This window comes from Rutidosis leptorrhynchoides, chromosome 6, assembly GCF_046630445.1.
Source record: "Rutidosis leptorrhynchoides isolate AG116_Rl617_1_P2 chromosome 6, CSIRO_AGI_Rlap_v1, whole genome shotgun sequence".
Lineage (NCBI taxonomy): Eukaryota > Viridiplantae > Streptophyta > Magnoliopsida > Asterales > Asteraceae > Rutidosis > Rutidosis leptorrhynchoides.
In genome coordinates this window covers 73,853,827-73,870,253 of record NC_092338.1, presented here as the reverse complement: position 1 = coordinate 73,870,253, position 16,427 = coordinate 73,853,827, and the positions used below count along the sequence as shown (strand labels likewise).

The following is a 16,427-nucleotide window of genomic DNA, read 5'->3' as shown; positions in this document are numbered from 1 at the left end:
GTAACAATGGGCTAGTTGAGAAGTGTACTATTTTCATGAGGTTAATATTTTTCCTGAGTTTGCCCCTGTTTGTGGTGATGGGCCAGTTTGTTTAGATAGTCATGGGCCTTCGTTGGTTGAAGATGGGCTAGATCCTCCTATTTCTAATTTACTGGTGGTGCTTCTTCGGTTTATGTGAAACCTAAGCCCTATATAAAGATACGTTAATCGAGAATGTTTCTTGTCATGTGCCAGATTTAGAGTCGGCTTGTATCCTTGACGATGATCTTGTTGAGGTTATTTCAAAGATTTGTTCACTTAAAGGTACCTCTTCGTCCCCAGGTAATGTTTGGACGACTTCAATTGAACCGGAGGTTGAGCTTATGGGTGTTGAGAAAAACTTCGTTGCTTTCACTTCCGGTGTTTTCAAGTTCAGCATATCTTTGAGCAAGAGGCCAATAACGGAGGAATCGAGTGAGGCAAATCCACAATCGATTTCTTCTTTTCCAGATTTTGGTGTTATGATGGATAAGTTCGATGTCATTATGATTAAATCTGATGATGTATCTAGGAAGCCGACTATTGTAAATAATCATAGAAAAAGTAGACTAGTTTAAGGAGCTGAGATGGAGGCGTTTTTCGAATTCACTAAAGACTCTTGATGTTTTCTACTCTTGATCAGTTGGTTTATTTTGTTGTTTGGTCGTACATGGTTTCTAACCTTCCCTTGTTTGTTTAGATTGGTCATCCTCTTTGATTGGTTGGTCGGTTAGTGTTGGTTCTTTTTCGTCTCTTATTTGTTAGACTTGTTCGGTTTGTTGTGAGCTCGTGTAGGATATTTGTTTTTGTTGGGAACAGTAGTTCTTGATGATGTTAGTTTTTTTGGTTGAGACTTCATATTTTTGATGAACTTCCCAATTGTTTTATCAAGAAGGTGGTAATTAGGGCGTTTGCAGCGGCCGCCTGCATATATAGTGATCGTACATAATAATTTTCCTTGGTTATTTTTCCGTTGATCCTTATAGTGATGACCTTAACAACACATTTCTTCCTCTACAATGACTTCCAAAACTTACGAAACATGAGCAAATTTGGTTATACCATCTTGATACAACTAACTTTCACTTTATGAAGGTTGACCGGTGGTCTAGCGACTCTAGAGATGATATTGTATTCTTCTGATACATTAAGAAGCAACGAGTTTCGACAAACGATAACAAATTTCACGATCTTTTATGTTAAACTATATATTCCAATTTTATCCAAAATTATGTATAACATGTAGTATTAAGTGAAAATAAATAAATATGTCAACTTGCGATACTGAAATGTCAAACAATCATCTATATTTGCTAAGTCGAGAAAGAAAAATATACATGTTGACATTGGAGAAACATAAGTTTATCCAATTTCAATTTAAGTGTCCTCCATCAATGCTGATATGGTTTTTACCCACACCCATACTCGTTGGTATTGGGTGTTGGATTTGCAATACATTTATCTGTGTACCTATACAAATATTATGTTATATATCATTTTGTAATTATGAGCAAGTTATGTGTTATTTCATAATTGACAATTACTTACGCTTCAATAGCCTAATGGAATAATTATGCGCGGAGATTAAAAAGATAATCACATCAATAACATAACAGTCATGTAAGGAGCAAACTTTTAGAGTTGAAAACTCCATAGTCATTAGACAAAAGATATTGGCGAATGTGTACAATATGCCCATCAAAACATGTATTGTGCAGGCTGATTACTTGTGAGTGGCAATAGTAAAGCATAAAATGAAATTATATAAACTGTATGGAATGAACAAAACCATAACGCATGAAGACAATAACATAAGTATTATGTAAAATTTAGATTACCAGCAGGAACCAAATCGTTTAGTCCATCACTCGCGTTAACGCCTGGAGGAGAAACATATGCATCAATCAAACCATCAACAGAAGATGGTCGAGAACTGCATCGTTATCAAATACACTGTAGATTACATCTTTCAAAAATTTAGATTAAACTTTTAAAATTTAGTTAAAAATATTAACTTTAAAGCTAAGAGAGGTAACCTTGCTAGTTGTAGTTGTAGATCAAGACATGTTTCTACTACTTCATCACGACAGTGGCTTCTGTCTTCAAGTCCAACTATAAGTGTTCTTATTTGCTTCATTTATCTGAAGTTGAGTAAAAGAAAATTTATGATTAAGTTCCTCATTTACCAGCTTGTGGTTTGCAAGTCGGTCCCCATTTTAAAGGATCGCCCATTAAACTCGTATATAAATACATTTGTAAAAGCATAAATAGCAACTATTCATAACAACAAGGAGAAAAAAAACACTATCTACAAATTTAATACGCTGTAAACAAAACCAATACCTCCCTCGACTATATAATTTTTTTTACTGAAATCTTGAGTTGCAACCTGCAAATCTTTGTATGCATACAATTTCATATTCTGAACATCCAAAACTTCTATAGTGTTTGAAAGTTATCCCACATCGGTCATGGACAAAAACAAATGTATGCATATAAGTCAAAGGGGAAGTCCCTCTATCACCAATTGGTTTTAGAAAATGATGGACTCTTGGACTTATATGTATGACATGTTGTTCGGGCTATACGATTTATTAATTCTGTCATGGTATCAGAGCTTAGGTGGACGGTTTGTTCTACAACGAGTTCGAGTCAGGCCCCCATGAGTATGCCGCCGTCGCTACAAAGAGATTGAGTCAGACCTTTTTCTTGCCGCCATCTCTACAACCGTTCCACGCCTCGATGTGAGGGGGCGTGTTTGGAAGTTATCCCACATCGGTCATGGACAAAAACAAATGTATGCATATAAGTCAAAGGGGAAGTCCTCTATCACCAATTGATTTTAGAAAATGATTGACTCTTGGACTTATATGTATGACATGTTGTTCGTAAGATGTTTATACAAATACAAAGTGTAGATTTTAAATAAAAAATTCGACGTTTGTTGATTCATTACTTTATTCCTATGAAGTGAAAATCGTAAATGGAGGTATACAATGAGAGCGTATACAAAATGTATACCAGTACTTGTAGACAAATGCTGCATAAAACTTTGTTTTGGACACTTCTCGAATAAAGGATCCATTACCTTTTTCTATACTGCTAAAGAAATCGGTTAATATACTTGTACATACCGAACACCATTATTTATACAGTTCCACATAAAAGACCTAATTAGAGATCAGTAATCATACCATTTTCTTCTGTAGTCGAAGTAATCAACCGTAATCGCACAAACCCACGGATTCAGGTAAAACAGAAACATAAATGACATAATATATCATAGCCGAAGGTTGGATCAACGATTCGTTTCAATCGCCTTCCCACAAACCCTGATCGCACAAAGGAGATATGAAACAAACGCAAACTCAATGACAAAAAAGGATAAGGAGATAAATATCTAATAAGCCAAAAGATCAACATTCCCCTGGGATTATACTCCGTAATAATATGGTGAACAATAAATGGACAGTTTCTAATGATATATAATATAATATAGTTCTCGTCTTTTTCGTAAAAAGATATACACATGAATTTCATATAACAGATTTGTTTTTATATGAATAAGGAAGTAACATTTTTTTCTTGTTGTGATGCTATCTTAGCATCCTATTGCATAGTTTGTATAGTGTCTTGTGTGACTTTTGTATAGTGCCTAGTGTGGCTTACTGTTTGTTTCTTTCAAGTTCTACGAATAGCTTGCTGCAAACGAGCAACTATTCTCCTTGTACAACTCGTGAACTTTTGTTAATAAAGAGAAAAAAGATGGCCGCACGTTGCTGCGAAAATGATTTTGATTTATACCTTAAACAAATTGTTTTAGCAGTAGTGATGACTCGTGCAGTACTACAGAGAATATTTTATAATTAACACACATAATTTCGCGATATAAGATAAGGTATACATTGTATCGATATATTATAATTATATACACATATTGATAATTGGTACAATCTTTTGTCAAATGAAAGGTAATAAAAATTAATACTCCGTAATAAATATGTTCTAAGAGAGTTTAGAAAAAGATTGAAAAAAATGTACTCTAAATTTATGTCAGAAGTTGTACCTGTTCTAATATATTATCTATATATATAACCTTGTACGGAGTAACATATTAGTTTATGTATATGTTTATAAGACCATTTGTAGTGGTAACTCGTATTGTGAGTTCGTATTGTGTACTTTTTGCACTTTTTTGATGACTAGGACGTGTTGTGTTGTTGAGTGGAATAGTGGTGGTGTTGTGAGTTGGTGTTGTGTTAGTAGAATGCTGATGTGGCATTTAATTTTGTATTTTTCTGTTTTATTTATTTGTTTTATTTTATTTTTATTATTAATATGATTATATTATATTTTAAAAAATATTATTTAAATTCAACGGCTATATTTCCATCCGTTTGAATTTTTTTTTCAAACGGCTATATTTTTCCCTATATAAACACCCACCATCACAAATTATAACACACACTTCATTTCTTCTAAAAGTCTATATAATTTCTCTCAAATTTCAAAATGAGTCCGTTGAATGTTTGCGTAAAAGTTCATTACGGGGGTGAATTTGATCGAGAATTGATGAATTATACACCTCACGAAACACGTGATTATTATATTAATGTACGTGAGTATCGTTATTTTTATAGTTTGCTCGAAGTTCTCCATCAAGACATACCATACCCAGTCAGACAAGTATGGTATTTCAAAAAATCCGGAGTTCCCGCCACGCTACTTGAAGATGACCACAATTATTATGCTTTGATTGGAAAAGCTTTGGTACGTAAGCAAGCAATTACTCTTTATACCGAATTGGGTCAAAACGTGTAAGTTGGTAGGGAGACGCTAACCCCGTGTGTCGTAGCACCCACCAATCCCACCCCGAAATTATACCGAATTTAGAGATGAAAGCTACGCCCTTTTTGAATCGCCAAAAGAAGTTGCTTCATCTTCGAGTAGCGATGGCGGATTTCAGCAATATGATATCCGCGATTACTTAGATTGATGAAGGTGCTTGTTGAAGATAGCCGTTAGGAAAATAATGTAATCTTTTAGGAACTAAGTTGTTTTTCAATTTTTAGGAAAATAATGTAATCGTATGTTTGCGAATGAATGAAATAAACGGTTAGTTTTTATTAATGAAAATAAGGTACATTAGTTTAAATTCCTAAAACAATTCATCAATTTAAAATTCCTAAACAAAAAAATAAGGTGATACATAACAGAATATTAATTATCAATATTAATATTAGCGCTACGAAAATAAGGTGATAAGTTCCAAACGTGCTCGGTTAATCTGACTCCAACCGATTGTGAACTTGCTTATCTCTGATTTCCTTAATCATGACATCTCGATCCCTCAAATTCCTTTCCAACCTAATAGGTCGGTTACTTGGGAGAGAAATCATTTTTTCATCTCTTTTCGAAGTCACAAAATCGTTATTTTCTTGAATCATATTATGTCATACAACACAAGCGTACATATGTCTTCTAATTTTGTTGAAGTCCATAGATATTGCCGGAGTCTTTAACATGGCAAATCTACCTTGTAGTACTCCAAATGCACGTTCAATATCTTTCCTTGCACTTTCTTGAAACCGTTTAAACTTTTTACACTGTTCATCAATTGGATTGTGGGGAGCTTTGACCAACATAGTCCAATCTGGGTATATACCATCACCTAGGTAATACCCTCTCTCGTAGTGATGACCGTTTACATTAAACGGTGAAGGTGGAGCAGTGCCCTCTTTTATAGTGTTAAACAACGGTGAATAATTTAAAACGTTAATGTCGTTGTTTGCACCAGCCATACCAAAGAATGCATGCCATATCCACAAATCTTGAGAAGCCACTGCTTCAAGCATAATAGATGAGCCTTTTTGATCACCTCGAGTATATTGTCTTTGCCAAGCAATTAGACAATTCTTCCATTGCCAATGCATACAATCAATACTACCGAGCATACCCGGTAGACCATGTTTTTGTTCGTGAAAATTATAAAGTCGGGCAATATCATCGGCGGTTGGTTTTCTCAAATACACGGGAGCAAACAAATGAAATACGCATCTACAAAAATTATCAAGACATAAAGCAGCCGTTTTCTCACCAATTTTTATGTATTCGTCAAACATATCTTGTGTAGTTCCATATGCCATTTGACGTATGGCCGTGGTGCACTTTTGTAGGATCGTCAAACTTTGACGACCAACTGCATCTGGACGTTCCCTAAAATACAACAAATAATCGGGAATATTTGTACTATTAAAGTTAGATATACCTTCGATGATTCGAAGAAATAATTCACGACTCATTCGAAAATGTCATTTGAATTTTTTTTCCGGATACACGGGTGTTTCTGAAAAATAATCATTGTATAACCTCACAGCTGCATCTTCACGATCCCTTGCAATATAAACCTGTGTTCGAGGGACTCGTGAACTACTCGCTTCTCCCTCCACCTCTTCTTCCGTTAAACTCTTAACAAAATTAACCACCTTTTCATCATCGGAATCATCAGTGATAAAATCGAACATTTTGTATGCATTTTCCATTGTTTGTGATTTTTTAAATGATAATAGAAATATAGAAAGAAAGATTTTTTGTGTGTGTAAAATGAATAATCGAGTATGTATATATATAGATAAATATAAAAATAAATTAATTTTTTTTTATTTTCAACGGCTCAATTATAGGGCCAATAAGATTTCGCCATGCGTCCAAAACGTCTGTTGAAGTATCCGTTGGATCCACCGGAACGCGTCCAAAACGCGGTGGCCCAACGCCGCGATACGACCAGCTGCCGGCGTTTTGGGCTTGCCACCTAGATGCCAACGACGTTGAAGAGGCCGCGATACAACTGGTCTAAGATTTTAACAAAGTATTACAATATTTTACATTATTAAATAATTAATATTAATATTAATAATTAATACAAAAACATGATATATAATTAAAATATTAACATTATAATGGAAAGTAAGAAATAAAATTGTAAAGTAAAGTTTTGAACCTTGGCGTGCTACATCATACCAACAACATTAACTGGGCTAACTTGTCTTTCACATATTCACACACATTTAATTATATATATAGTATTTGCTATTAAAAAATTAGATAACTGAAGCGTTGACATTTAATATGTAGACAATGTCCAAGTGTTTCACAAAGCGATCAATTTCCAGGCTACTATTAGTATATAAGGAGTAATAATGTGTAAACGATGTCCAAGTGTTTCACAAAACGATCAATTTTCAGGCTACTTACTAGTATATAAGGAGTAAATTTTTTTTTTTTTTTGAAAAGCAAGTATTATTAAAGAATGAAGAAACAAAACTAGCAAGAAGCTAGCATACACACGGGGCCACGCCCAAACACACAAACAACCAAAACCCGAAAAAACCTAAATAACACGAGAAGGGCTACGCCCTCAAGCCCTTAACCAATGCTACGAAGGACCCAAAACGAAACTCATACACGAAATTCTACAAACAAAAATAATCCCGAAACCACATACACCACAATAATCGAAGAAGACTATATTTCCGAATCCGAGGCAGAGCACGATGAGGAACACGAGCAGCAGCACGAGCAGCAATCAACTTCACCATCGACGTCCTCCGAGTGTTCCATCACATCATTAATAAGAAACCTATCTTGCCAACGATATCTATCCCGACATCTACTACGCTTCAACTTTGATCTTCCCCAAACATATTTGAGGAAATGACTTTTAATTAACGGTTTGAATTTCCTCATCTTACCACGAAAACGAGAGACCGCGATAGGTGTTGAAATATTATCCGAGTTATCCCCGAGATCAGAAGATGTGTCAACACCGCTCCTATCGTCCAAATCAGTCTCACCACCAGGCCCATCGTTAGATGCAATTGGGCTAATATTATTAGTATCCGAGCTACAAGTTGAGATTATGTTAGATTCAAGCCCATCTTCAGGTAATGGCCCATCCTCATCTACACATATATCCTCCTTGTGAGATCCATTATTAGCCTCCATCTCCCCCATATTCAGCTCAGCCCCAATCTTAGTTTCAGATTCGTCACTTGTTGGGCTAAGTGACCTATCATTAACTCTAAAAAGATCACGGGGTACTTCTTTATTAGGTCCAATGCCACATTTTGGGTCATGGCCCAGTGGCCCATGCGAATTTGAGTTATCCACATGCCCCTCGTTTAAATCAACAGATCCAGGCGTGCACTTCTCAACTCTCGATACAGATTTCTTGGAACTAGGGTTAACTTCACGCGTGACTTTGAGAGATGGAGAAAATTCGCCTGTCGATACACGTCTTTTTGCTTCACCCGATGTATCATCTTTTCCGGTCCCAACAGGAATTCCGGTGGTATTCCCGGCGACTGGACTAGCGACTGGACTAGTCATGTTTCTAGAGTTACGCTCCGAACAAGCAGAGCAGCCAGAAGGAGGAATAAATGGGGTCTCAACAGCACCAGCTTCATGCCGATGAACTCACCTTCCTCCAATGAATCGTTAGTCTCCGAAAATATAGTTGAATCCACACCTGAAGCAGAACAATTATTATCACCATCAAAGACCTTACAGCACTCCGCACCAACAACCTTCACCTTACTTTTATCGACTTCTACACGCTTGTTATTCACTTCAATCAATGCCCAAGCTAACCGCTCGTTGTCAAAACTAAACACGAGGTTGTGATTCTGCACCGATTTAGGGAGACTAAACTCGAGGTATTTACCATCAACCATTATTTCAATATGGTTGTGACTGTTGCCTTTAATTGTATCCGCAAAAGATCTACCTTCCCATTTTGATGCCTTAGGTTGAACATGGTTCAAATTAAGTGCAGGGAAATCTTTTCTTTCATCAATATTCTCAAAACCTGAACCAACATCACTGTGAGAAAATGTAGAAGTGAATTGTTTTCTCTCAATTGCCTTAAAAGCACGAATCGACCTTCCTTTTATCTCAATGGTGTTTAAGACTTTTGTGAAGCAATCGACATCACTAATGTCCTCGAATCTTACGAAGCCAAAGCACTGTCCACTTGACAGTCTCATATATAAGGAGTAATTACTGCTTTTCAAAAAGAAAAGAAAAAAACATTTTTTTTTTTTTTTTTTTTTTTTTATCTTTTTTATGGATAAAAATTTGAGAGGCCTTCCACTTTCATATATATGAAAGTTTCATGAGAAGACTTACCTTATAAATATCTGCGCGTGGGTGTGCTTACTGCTTGAGATGTTAGTACATGAAATTAGTTTTAATTCTCTTTTTAAACTAATTACACCGAAGACTGTATATTGATCCAGATTATAATAATTGATTCCTTTTAGTGTTGCTTTAGAATCAAACTGCTCATTATGTGATGTAACACAAGTACACAATGTTAGAATATTTCATATTATGTGGTCTTTTACCATTTGTATCCTTATGTTTGACTGAATGACATAGTCAACCATAACTAACTTTTGACGATTATTTGATAGAAGTAACCGCCATAAACAACATAACTATAAATACATGGGATGTGGTCATTTCTTATAATCTTTGTCAATCAACTATACTCTCAAATAAACACCAATAACTTGTTGTGGGATCATTGACATTATTATGGAATCGGCAATCCCCAACGAGTCTTCATCATTCATTCTCAAGATCGTGTATGTTCTACAATCAAGTAAGTTTTCTTTTATGTTTTTGTTATGGTGATTATGTGATTACATAAGATTAATCCTAATTATGATGATGTTAATTCAACACGCAAATCTTGTTTATATTACACACTTTGATCAAGAGCTGCTTATTTGTTTACAAATATTGCATAATGATGACCATGTTGGTTAAATATTCATGAAACCTCTATGATGGTAATATTCTAAGAAGAGTTGGTAGTAGGGATGAGAATGATCACCCGATCCAATGAATATTCATCCGATCCACCTGCTTCGTGATAGATATGGATGAACCTAAATGGATATAAATACGGATATAGATGGAGCTAAATGGATATGAATATAGATATGGACATGGATGAAAAGTTTCATCCATGGGTATATCTATTAAAACTCAAAATACATATACAAATACATTAATATTGATATTTGCTTACATATTTATCATTAAAAATGCATTTAACGTTAGATTTACATTTTGCTTTCAACTTTATAATGAAATAATTATGATATATTATAATAAAACACGTATATATATATATATATATATATATATATATATATATATATATATATATATATATATATATATATATATATATATATATACAAATTACATATTTAACTTTTCATAATCTACGTTTAATAGTAAATTCAACAAATTGTGTTCCATCTTCGATAAATATTATACATTCTTGTGGATAAAATTTAAATATGTCATGTTATATTTATTTTTACTATACTACAGTACGTTTTCGTTTTCATCACATATTAGAAAATATTATAACATTTTTTTAACATTCAATGGATATCTATTAACCCGGTGGATGTAAATATGAATATATGAACTGGAATTAAATGGGTATGGATATGGATATGGATATGGATGAATAAAAACTAAATGTTTATGGATATGGACAGTGATGGATTTAGGATTGGTGGTCACTGGTGTCACCGGTTAAAACCGCCAAAAATGCTCTACTAGATGACTTATTTCAATGATGTCACGCCGAAATATTTTCACTATCCATTGATATCACTAGTTAAAATCTCAATGAAATTCCACTAAATCGCGTATTTCAATGGTGTCCCGTGCAACCACTCCACAAACACTACATCCGCCCCTGCATATGAATATGCATCATTCGATCCATATCTGATCTATTGTCATCCCTGATTGCTAGCTATTATATCTTTTATTAAATTGACAAGTTGTACTGAAAAACTAAATAAAGACAAGTTGAATTGCTGAAGATAGATGGTAAGTTTAACAATATTTTTGACGCATACAAATTGGGCTTGCTAAACCAAACACAAATATTAGATTGAGAAAAACCAATTGGGTTTATTGAGCTTTTCAATCAAATACTCCGTATTAAATTATTGTTTTAGGGCCTTACGGCCTGTCAAATATGATATTAAGCCCAAAATAAGTCAAATATTTCTTTCTTTCCTTTTTTTCATAGGCATATGTCAAATATTTCTATTAGAACGAAATTATACACTACAAACTAATTCAATCATGATTAGGTCATATTCACATCTATCTAGTCTACATAATTTAAAAAAAAATCCATCCATATTTATATCAATATTTATTTATTTTTAATGCATCTATTCATATTTATATCCAATAAATAAATTCGATTAATTAATATCCAATAAATATTATCTAATTAATAATTAGATAATTTTTTGGCACCAAAGGGCATTTGGCCCAGTGATATCTTGGTGGTCCTCCAACCAAGAGGTTGAGCGTTCAAGTCCCATATTCGTGGTCGTAAATATACTGGTTAATGGGGTGTGTGTGTGTGTGTGTGTGTTTGTCTTAAAAAAAGATAATTTTTTGGCAAATTAATATAGTCAAAAGTTAATACTATTGATTCAACCAAAGCGGACATTAATGTCATATATTGTATATAAATTTATAAAATGAAAAGTCAGTTTGTTCTACTTTGTATAATAAAAGATTATCATGTATAACTTTGTATTATACTATTTTATTACGAAAATGAGGAGTCGGTGTACTCGTTCATAGAGAGTTTAAACAAAAACCTTTGTAAATATAGATCAATATTTTATTATTAACATATATCTAGACCTGTAAATAAAATTATATTCTATTGAACAACTGTAAGCGAAGACTATACACGACATGTATAGACCCGAAAATACATTAAATCAGCGAAGACTAAATCTGCATCAGAATGTTATTCTAATCTATATTTTAATAAGCCAACATATTGAAAATCGTTCAAAAATCGGTAATAAATGATAATAAGCGTGATGAATGATCATATTATCATTCATCACGATTACTATCATTCATAACCAAGTTTTGAACGATTTAGTTATATATCTATTTTTTGTAATATACAGTATGTGTTTTCTTCAATTTACATATTAAGAGACCCTAAAAAAATAATTTTTTTTTTGGAAAAAACATTTGAAATTTTGTTAATCTCGTTTGTACCTTTTAAGTTTATATATATATATATATATATATATATATATATATATATATATATATATATATATATATATATATATATATATCGTTAAGTTTTTGTACACATGTCCTTCAGCCCTTCATTTTCGGTCCACATAGGAGAGAGATTTGTCTCACAAAAAACCTATACATATACACTATTTGTTGCTATTTTTTTTTACCTCACACCAAACCTATACATACAATACATACACCACCTCACCATCTCACATGACATCCGAAAATCTTATCAGTTTAAATTCAAAATTACTTTTTTGTATAGAAAGTGGTAAGAAGGTTGCTTTTTTTCAAAAATACACTCAAGTGCACACACTTACCAACGTAAATCTATTTCACACATCTGATACACAATTAACCAGCCCATTATACCATTATTTTCAAAATCATCTTTGTTAATTTGAATTCAAATTCTCTCTCGGTTGCCAAATCCAAAAATTTACAGGTTTAATTTTTTCACTCAACTTCAATAATCTTGATGTTTTTTGAATGATTATTTTCTAACGTATGTTTCTTTTCATTTTAGTTATAAATAATGGCCACATCCAAGAACATAATTCAGGTTTCAGAGATTGACGGACGAAAAGTTAATTTTACCATAAAAATTAAAGTCATATGTCTCCTTCAAAAGATGGGATATTGTTACGATGAAGGCAAGCCCACTTTGGAACTAATCGTTTCGGATGAGGATGTTTATGTTCATTATCTTTTATTAGTAGATTTCTTAATTCTCTTTTCATTTTAGAACCTTTTTATATCTCCCTTTGTATGTTTATTTTCTCCATATTAGGGCGTTAAGATTGTAATCAACATCCATAACTCCCTTAAGGCCAAATTTGATAACCTCATTAGGGAACGAGGCTTCTTTTGTATTTCTAATGCTGTTGTAGTTGATACCCCGCTTCAATTCCGGACCAAACATATCCAACATGAGTACAAACTCATGTTTACTAAGAAAACAACTGTTGTGCCATTCCCACCAACCGAATGGAGGGGAACTAATGGTTTTAGTTTCATCCCTTTCAATATTTTGAGATCTCGAGGCCTTAAAGTTGGAGTTCCTGCAGGTTAATAAATGTTTATTATATCAATTTTTTTGTTTTTTTTTTTTAAAAAATATTGATTTTGCTTTGACTTACAACACTTTATAATGTCACACAAATTTATTTTGCTTTTTTTTATGGTCCTTTAGATGTTATTGGACGTGTAGCAAATTATTCAGAAGTACAGGATTTTCGAAACACTGATGAACTCAAGTCCAAGTACATCAATCTTCAGCTCATTGATTTAGAGTAATATCTAGCACCTTTTTAGTTTAAATCATTTTCAGAATAAATTGTTAACACATGTTCTTAAAATCATAACACACTTATACAGCGTTTTTGAGTCATTTTTAAATAGTGGCTTGCAATTGGATGCAACTCTGCGGGGTCAATTTTGCATGGATTTCGAACACCATATAAAAGTTTTGGCTGATGATGCTTCCGTAATCTTATTGATTCAGTTTGGAGTCACCAAACTGCACCAAGGTTTTTCCTATTAAATGTTATACAACTTATATATTTATTTCTAATTAACCAATAAATATATCTTTTCATATATGAAAATCATTTTTTTAATTATAAATATTTATGTAATCTTATTGATTGTGTATACTAAGTTCTTTTGTGTTTAAATGCTACAGACAAACTGACAGTTTCTACCGACTGGAAAAACACGAACGTTTTGATAGACACCGATCATCCGCAAATCGTTGAGTTCAGACAACGGTATATTATTACCAAAAACATTAACTTCATACTATTAATCAATATTGTATATATGTTAAATTTAACATATTTCAATATATTTCAATATAAAAGACTAATCTTATTTTCTGTATTTATTTTTAGTTGAACCATTTTCTGAAAAAATATGACAAATTTAGGAGATACTCAATCATTCAAGTAATAAATTAAAATATACATGTTGAAAGTCTTCATTTACTTATCTTACAAAATATAGTAATAAATTTAAAAACCATGCTAACATAATATATCATTCTATTAGTACTCATTAAATGTTATTATTGATAAATGATCTAAAGATAAATAATTCACATTGTTGTACATTAAAGTTTTAATTCAATAAATATTAAATTCATCCATTTTACTAATAACATAATAATAACATTTAATGAAACATAGTAGTTTCTAAAATAACTAAACCAATTTCCATTTAATGCTCAATCATTTTTTCACTCCATAAATGAGTACATTAATTGTGCATTTAAAACAAATATACTACAACTTATTAGCAAATTTATATTTGCATTCATCAATTGAATATTTTTTTTACTTCAATTAAAATAACTAACTTGCTTATTGTTATCGTAGCCTCACCCAAATCCATTCTTCTGAAGATTCCATTTGTTCGTTATCTCCTTCGTTGTCAATTTCTTCTGCACGTGATCCAAAGTCCTTTTTTAAAAAGGCTCATTATGTTGGTTTAGATCGGTTGAACCCTACCATGGTAATCATTTGAATGAATTTTTTCACCCCATATCTAATTAAACATATCTCCAATATTCAACTTTGTTGTTAAAATATTTTTAGGAAGGTATCTATATTATTCAGGCCACAATCAATACCATTCTTCCCGACCACACTTGGTACTACATTGCTGCAAGAAGTGTAACAAGAGTGCTAAACCTGTTATCCCCAACTGTGATCTTACATTGGACGTTGATCAACTTTTAAACTTGGAACGGAAGTGTTACAGTTGTATCGATAAGCTGGAGGTGGTAGTGAGGTGAATTACAAAATACTTTGAATAGATTTGTAAAATATTAGTTTTTGTCTTTACTCATACTTTGTCTGTCTTTAAATTTTTACATACTAGGTTTAAAGTGCCGATTCGCGTAGAAAATCAAACCGGCACAACGTCTTTCACTATTTTCGAATCTGTGGTGAAGAATTACGTTACCCCATCAGCTTATGAGTTAATGAAGGCGTTGTCTCAAGATGATGATTATCCTGAACAACTGGAGCTTCTTTTACAGAAGACCCTTTTGTTTAAGATAGATGTTAGTGGTTATAACAAAGAACGGGGAATTCAAAACTACACTGTTAAAGATGCGACCGATGACCCAACATGTTTTGAATTCTATGAGAGTTTCAAGGTATCATTTAATACTGTTAGACGTTTTTTTCCTAGATTCAATATATAAGTTGTTTTATACGTAGTAATTGTCTTTTGTTTATTTGTATTATTATTCATTTTAACTTGCTGTTTGTATGATGTTTAAAATATCAATAGTTTCTTAACCTATCTTTAATATCACTAAGGTCGATCAACAAGTGATTTTTGAAGATGTTGAGATTGAAGAATCGTCTTCCAAACAGACTTTAGTTAGGAATGTATGAATACTTAATATAATACACAGTTCTAAATTATTTTCATATCACAGTCATTTTTAATAATCATTATTAAACTCATTATAATTAACTTTGTAGTGTGCCTCTAATGCTTCTGGAAGTCAGACCTTTAATCTCAGTCATGATACCTGTTTCAGCCCACCTCTCAAAAAAATCAAACAAAAAGGAATCAAATCTCCAGCATCTATTAAGTCTTCAACAACAAAGGTTAAAATCTCTGATCATTCTAAACGATTAAGCTCATCCGATTCATGATTCAAACAAGATACATTTGTTAATAGTTAATTTTGGTTTCCTTCTATGGAATTCTAATGGCATGTAAACTATACAATTATGTTTTCCCTGCACTATTTCTCTTCATATCCACCTTGATATGGATAACAATCTAATTTATTTTGTTTGAATTTTATTGTGTTTTGTCTTGATGTTTTTTGTGTTGAGGTTTTTATTGGTATTGACCTCTTTTTATTATCATAACACATTCCCATTTTAATTAAAATTTGACTTTCCAATTTCCTTTATGTGACGATCGCTCCAAATCCATATGGACGAACACGTCATTCATTGATTTTATTGCGAGGTATTGGACCTCTATATGATACGTTTTGTAAACATTGCATTCTTTTGAAAAGGCACACCATAAATGAATATTTAAATCAAAGGTTTTCGACATCTGACGATTTCTACATATAGACAATCACCATAAATAATAGTTTACAACATTACTTCCGTTAACAATGCAGTCAAAATAAGATACATGGTGATGATTTGGTGAATACAACGTTTCCTTGAAAAATATGTCATGTAAGACTCCATGCACATAGCTTG

General features: G+C 32.6%; 2 protein-coding genes across 2 annotated transcripts; one reads left to right on the top strand and one right to left on the bottom strand.

The window, feature by feature from the left end:
- Positions 1-5,471: 5,471 nt before the first annotated feature.
- On the bottom strand, positions 5,472-6,560 carry LOC139853765 (uncharacterized). Its single transcript, XM_071843126.1, has 2 exons — positions 6,388-6,560; positions 5,472-6,234 (listed from the first exon to the last, which is right to left on the bottom strand). Exons 1-2 carry the CDS (start codon positions 6,558-6,560, stop codon positions 5,472-5,474), a joined length of 936 nt encoding a protein of 311 aa, XP_071699227.1.
- Positions 6,561-12,718: 6,158 nt separating this feature from the next.
- On the top strand, positions 12,719-15,854 carry LOC139853764 (uncharacterized). The gene is made up of 10 exons (XM_071843125.1): positions 12,719-12,880; positions 12,974-13,250; positions 13,376-13,475; positions 13,585-13,712; positions 13,868-13,952; positions 14,559-14,694; positions 14,778-14,833; positions 15,064-15,343; positions 15,510-15,581; positions 15,678-15,854. The coding sequence occupies exons 1-10, from the start codon at positions 12,719-12,721 to the stop codon at positions 15,852-15,854; spliced, it is 1,473 nt and encodes a 490-aa protein (XP_071699226.1).
- Positions 15,855-16,427: the final 573 nt, after the last annotated feature.